Here is a 6,914-nt window from a genome sequence, read left to right on the forward strand (position 1 = left end):
TGAATCTTTGGTCAAACTGATGTTTGTGTGAATTTGTTGGTGAATGTCTGTTCATTTTAGCTGCATAGTGTTTTTTGGGGGGAGTTTGCAGTTTTGCACCAAGATGACTTTGTGACAGTGGCCCTTGTCCTTGTGGATCACGGGACAGGGTGATTGTCCTTGTCAGTCTGGTAGCCTGCCAGCACAGCTCCTCCATGAGAGCACAGTAACAGGAGCACTTGTGACTTGAGATACTGTGATTGCATTACACTCACCCTGCATTCTTTTCAGGCTGACTTTAATTTGGCAATATGATTAAAAAAAAATGGTTGTGATGGCATGCCTGAGTGCATGTGCAACTGTCCGGCTTGAACTGTACACGGGGGAGAAGCTGGTGTTTGTGTGCTTCCATTCTTCAGGAAATCCCCATCTTCATTTAAAGTTGGAAGATATTTGTTCTGTGACTCTGATACCCCCTGAATTGTTTCTCCCTAAAGCCATTTCATTTAATCTTCCTCTACTGTGCAATTTTATTTCATCGATGCTTTCAAAACTGTCATGTATATTCAATCTAAATGAATTACCTTCCATTCCAGGCCTTCTCTCTTCCATATTGGAACTGAGCCTATCCATTTGCTTGTATTATTTATATTTTAGTATCCCGTCATCTCTTCTTTGATCTGAATATGTAATGTAATATTGTGAATGCTTTTTGGTAGAGACAGATACTGTGTCTTCTGAAGATTCTGCTGTATTTCAGTCCTGTGTGGTACCAGTGCTTTTTGTCACCTAGAGCAAAAATAGTATCACCATCTATCTATCCTTGTATGGGAGCAGCTTTGCCTCAGGATACATAAAGGAAGAGCTAAAGAGACATAGAGCCAAGTGATGTAGTAGTGCTTTTCCTCAGGTAACAGTAGGCTTGGGACAAGCTAATTCAGCCGGAGCTATTTTTCTAGGCTCACCATTACTAGTAAGAGCATTTAGCTCAGGGGTACTTTGAGGTCCAAATTTCTCTTGACTAGTAGAATACTATGGAGCAATAATATTGTATGCTTGTCCTCACACTTTTCTCTAGTTTTCTGTGGCCACAGAAAGTGGATTTAGATAGATCTGTGATCTGACACAGTTCTTACACTGTTATGAAAGATTATAAACTAAGAAAATGAAGAATTGGATAAGGAAATGATAGTGGAAAAAAAAAGTTCTCTTTCAATCCAGACTAAGAGCTAGATGAGAAAGTTCAGGCCTTTTTGTGGCTCTTCCAAGCCTAACGGGATCCTTGAGAGATGACAGTTCTACAGTGGATCTTGGCATGTTGGTCAACATCGCCATTCATATTGTAAGTGGTGTCAAAATATGAAGAACGGTTTTTCATATTTAAATGAGGTAAATATGTACCCTTGAATACAAAAGAAAGGTAACTGCTTGGGTTAGTCTTGGATTAGGCTGATACTACTTGAATTTTTCTTCTTCGAGCAAGCCATGGACAAGATGAATTTTCTTGGTGAGCCAGGAAGCTTCAGCCTAGATATTGGATGACCTTTGATAAAGTTTGTTTTTAGCCAAATAACATCCACTGAGCAAAACAAACAAGTCAGTTTGAAGCTTATCCTTTTGGTGATTGTCTAGGAATTTTAATCCAGTGTTACTGGATAGCTGTGCTGCTGATCAGAGTAGTTTTATGATGCGTTGGGGATGAAAAAGGGTTCGGGAGAGAGCTTTTAAAAACTTTAGAGGCTTTAATGAAATACTGACCTTCGAAAGTATATCAAAAGGGCAGTGGTGGCTGTAGGCCATCATTTGCAATTTTTTCCTATCATCTGTTCTTTTTCTAAGGTTTACCAGACCTACTTCAACCTAAACAGAGTGTATTGTGGTGAATGGTAAGTCACTTAAAGGCAAAATTTCCTATTTTAGCTGTTTGATTTTGTAACACCAAACTTTTTTGAAGAATATTGATTTCTCTGCATGTTTCTTCCAGCAATTGATTATGATCTGTCATAGCCAACTGCTTCAGTGTCCCACTTACTTCATTAAAAATAAATAGACATTTTAAGTACGCATCATGACTACGTTATACTTGTCTCATTTTGTCTTCCATTGCCTGATTCTAAGTGATCTAAACACTTCTGTAACAGAATGAAGTGTGCTGAATTAAAAGTGGACACACAAATTTTGTTGTATGTCCTCTCTAAATGACTCATTTGATCCTGTGTGGATTACCGTAATAAATATGAGTAATAACAGAGTGACATTACTCCTTTATTTCTTTTGATTATTTTGTAAGGATTTCTACGGCAGAATGGCTTTGATTATGTCTTCTAGTCCCCTTCCCCCCAGTTAAAAAATACCTTAGGAGGCTTTCATGCTTGATTTCTGAATGTAATTATTATTCTAATTAAAATGGATGCAATTACAGTTAGCTTTCAGTTATCTGTGTGTGATTTATCTAAGTTGTGACCAGCACGGTTCTCCATGTCCTCTGCCAGAGCCCCAATTTTACAGGCATTCTACTGGTAATTCCATCAAACCTAACCAGTAGACAGCTTTATAGATAATCCTAGAGTCTTACTCAACCATATTGCTGTGAATAGTCATAATTCTTCAAGGGTGCTTTTTAAGCCATTCATGTGAACCTTCACACTTCATATCATGCACAGCCTTAAAAGCACATGCATGCACACAGGATGGCTGTGTAGGCACCTGCTCATCCTTATCATGACACTGCAGTTTCTGTGCATTGCTCTGTGGTTACCTAGAAGCACAATGACACGCACAAAGGTTACATGAACTATGAGATCAATGTGGCCCTGAGTGAAATGATGACATACAGTAATTTTACACCCTTTATTTCCTGAACTTTTTTTACTTAGAATACACTGTAGTTCATAAAGGGGGATTGTATGATTCAGTAAAGGGATGTAAATTCATTCAGTAGTCCAAAGCTCACTGTAACCAAAATTATTTCCTATGTGGGGATTATGCGATCAACAGTCTGAAGGGAATTTGGCATTATATAATTCATTTTATGGAGGACAAAAAGCTTAATCAAAAAGTTCAAGAGCTGATTCTATGTAAACTACCATTATTCCTCATGAATTTTCCAAGTCACTTTATAGGAATGTAGATTAGAACTTGTGATACCCATTAAGAATGCACAGAAGGAGGAAATTAATACCACATATTTTGGTAATGGTCATGTTGCTTTGTCTGCTGCTTGTCAGCAAGCTGGGAGTGCATAAATGCATGGTGCAGAATGTGAAAATGAGGTTAGAGAAATGGTAGCAGATAGTAACCAGGAAAGTTTAATCCTAAATAATTCAACTTGCCTTGAATTAAACTATACTATATGAAAATAAAGACATCTCAGTAAAATCATTTAAGGCTACTTATTGGGAGTACCTTTAAAAGTAAGGACTACACAAAGAAGTTGTCTGCCTTTAGAATGTGTTTAATCAATCTTGTTGTATTCACCATATTTCTTCATAGTTTGTATGTAGTAAAGATCCCCTGCACATTCACTATGTCTGTAGATGCTGCCACTCTTCAGTCTCACTAGTAAAAACCAGCTCTGACTTGACTTCATCAACAGATTGATGTTTCAGATAACATCAACAGATTGGTTGTCTCAGATAACTGCATACTGCAGCTGCACCTATTGTCTGGTAGGAAAAAAGAAGGGACTTTGTGGTGTTTTCTAAAAAATAAGCTCTTGCTTTTTTGCAGAATACATTGTAGTGTTTGGCACCCAAAATGCATTTAGTCATGTATATACGTGACTTAGGAGATGGGCTGATATAAAATTTTCTTGGCTTTTTAAGAGACTCTGATATTACCTGCATGTCACAACCATAGGGATGCTTTGTAGGCAGTGTTTTGGCAATGGACTTGTGAATTTTTTGCTTTAACTCTTGGATTTATAAAGAGACGTTTGATTATGGTATCCAGATTCTGGGCTTGCAAGATCTGTGTTGGAAGCCAGTCTAACAATTTTATCTGTAAGGTCAAAGAGAAAAGTCTTGATTCATCTCTCTTTTGTTTAGATGAGCAGAACATCTATGGGCAGTGGAAAAATTGTGCTGTACACATAGAGAAAAACAATGCATTTATCATCTTTAATATTAAAGAGCTCTATGACTTTTACATTCCTGATTCTGTATGAGAACTGGATATTTCTCTGCATGGCCTAAGAAGTTTGCAAGCCATTGAGCACATTATTATTATAAATAAATAAAATACAACCAGCCATTGTATATTTTTCAGCTTTTATGAACAACTGATCTCTTTTTTCTTTTTATAGGTACACTACAAAGAAGAATTTGAAAAATCTAAGGGCAAGTGCATATTTGTACCTGACACCCCTCAGCTAAAACATGTGAAAAGTGTTGGTGATTTTATTTCTGAGGTAAGACCAAAAAGAATTCTCTTTGCTTCTTATTCTTGGTAAAAACATTGTGAATTGAAGATTATATTTATGAGCAGGGGAAGGATGGCTTATTATAAACAATAATTCTGCTTAAAGTTGATGTGATTTGAAGCACTATAATTAGTGTATAATGTATACCCACATATACTTATATAACCCTTTTATTCCAGGATTCCAAAATATGTTTTCTTAACAACTCTGAGACATTCTGTGCCATTTTGTGGATCAACTGAGGAATAGCAAAAGGATTTCTTGATAGTTATTCTGCATTGATGAGCTTTGCTAACTACACTTGTGCACAAACAGCCTGTCAAAGGAGAGAGAGACCTGTTACTGTGTTATTACACCCGTTCTTCAGTAAGGGAATTGGAACAAGGATCAGGTGAAGGCCATCCACAGGTCACCTATCAGTTCACTTGCAAGGGAGCAAATCCATGTGTAGTGGCAAAAAAAATGGCAGCTTCCAAAAAGTTAGACCACAGTTTACTCTCTTTATATCCGTATTTTTTCATAATTTAAAGCAGGTTGTGTTTCATATTATCCCATTGTTGTCTTAGTGCAGTGAGATTTGTTAAACGCAATAATATGATGAATGGTTTATCTAGTAAATTACTGACCTCTAGTGTCCCATAACCTGTCTTTGCAAAACTTGAGCACTTCTTAAATTCTTAACAGCAGTGAAAAAATCCTCTGTTTTGGGGGACACCCACAAATATTTAGCAAATTATTTACCTATGTATTATGTAAAGGGAACTATTAAAAAAACAACTGTATATTGCACAGGAAGCTAATAAAATTTGACAAACTCGTTTAATATGTCTTTCATATATATGAATACTTTCTCAGCAATAAGTGAAATGTTTTTTATAAATTTGGAAAACTTAGATCTGAAGCAAACGTCTCATCGATTTTGAACTACGAAGGCTGCTCCAAAAGTGATGCCTCCTACTTTATTATGTTGGCCCATGACGTCAGAGGTGGATGTTGGTGGTATGACAGTAGAGGTGGTACTTTCCCACCAACATTATGTTCCATGTTGTTGCCATGTGACAGATGGCAGCAGAAGGGTTGTCTGACAGAATGCCTTCTGACCTGGAAGTGCATATGAAGCAAAGGTGTGGAACGGAATTCCTTTGTGCAGAAAAAAATTGCACTAATTATCATTCACTGGGGTGTACTGAACATTTACGGAGACCAGTGGATTGAGCACAGAGAGGCAATGGGTGGTGCTTTCAGCACTGGTGACAGATACAGTGGATCACGTCCACTGGTGCAGATATTTAAGAGCACAGCATACAGACTCTTGTTCATGGCTGGTGAAAACACATCACTGAGGGTTGTGACTACATTGAAAAATAGTGTTTTGTAGCGGAGAATCCAGTAGTATTACTGCACTCCTTGTTTCTGATGTAGTTTCTGTGAAAATAAATAGGAGACATTACTTTTGGAGTGGCCTCTGCATTTTTTAGACTTTTTATGAGGAATTGCAAGTTCTGAACACTGGAGAAAGCACAATAAATAGAAAGGAGTTCAAAAATGAGTCTGCAACATGAGAAGATTAAGTAAAAATGTTGACAGACGTTAACTTCAATGATCCTGTCTTTTCCAATTGCATTAATTGCTACTTTGCATTAATTGGTAAAATATTGTTCTATTGATGTCTCACTGCTACCATTGTGCAAGATTTTAGAAAACATAATGATAAAATACAAGTTGATTTTTTGGAAATGACTTAATATAATGTAGAAAAAATGACTGACTTGCTTTATTTTGTACTTCTCTCTTCAGTTCTAGAATTTAATTAACAGGTTCTTTGCATTACTTTGAGAATTAGACAGATCTGCCTAAAGCATTTTAAAATGTATATTTTCTTGACAATTTATGAGGCTGTAGTAGATTTTTCCAGTTCTAACGTTCTTAGTGCCATTTTATTAAATAGGAAAAATATGTAGTATGATTTCTGTATCCAACAACTTTTTCATGTTACGTCACCTTTTTCTTTCCCTGTAGGTGAAGTACAAAGGAGCTGCTAAGAAAGACCTTTCCAACTCTCTTTATCAGCAGATGCCAGCTACAATTGACAGTGTATTTGCAAAAGAACTAACTCAGCTGCAGAGCAAGGTGCGACTTGAAAATCACAAAAAAGATTTGTACATTAATTGTAGGGGAGAATATGATCACTTTGAACAATATTATTGAGTGGATACTTGATTGCCTGCTTGATTTATTTTGGGTGGGATTATTATCCAGAATTTGTTATCATAACTACTTAACTTCAATAACTGCTCAATTCTAAAATGTAGACAATCTGACTTGCAAAGTTTATTAAATATAAACATTAAAAAAGATTAAAAGCAGGCAAAATCCATTAGCAACCCATGGATGCCATAGGGAATTACTGAATTCAGTAACATTTTATTGTGTTTATAGAATATGCAAATCTTAGATAAAAACCATTTCCACTCAAGTGTTCTGTTAGCTTTTTAAAATGTTTGAAGTAGAAACA

General features: G+C 36.3%; 1 protein-coding gene across 1 annotated transcript in view; it reads left to right on the forward strand.

The window, feature by feature from the left end:
• Positions 1-6,877, forward strand: part of LOC104911471 (nebulette-like) — a 29,254-nt gene extending 22,377 nt beyond the window's left edge. The window contains exons 6-7 of the mRNA XM_031554039.1: positions 4,283-4,387; positions 6,419-6,877. Coding sequence (XP_031409899.1) covers positions 4,283-4,387; positions 6,419-6,607 — 294 coding nt within the window. The 3' untranslated portion in view covers positions 6,608-6,877. The remainder of the gene's footprint in view (positions 1-4,282; positions 4,388-6,418) is intronic.
• The last annotated feature ends 37 nt before the right edge of the window (positions 6,878-6,914 follow it).

Source organism: Meleagris gallopavo, chromosome 6, assembly GCF_000146605.3.
Source record: "Meleagris gallopavo isolate NT-WF06-2002-E0010 breed Aviagen turkey brand Nicholas breeding stock chromosome 6, Turkey_5.1, whole genome shotgun sequence".
In the NCBI taxonomy this organism is placed as follows: Eukaryota; Metazoa; Chordata; class Aves; order Galliformes; family Phasianidae; genus Meleagris; species Meleagris gallopavo.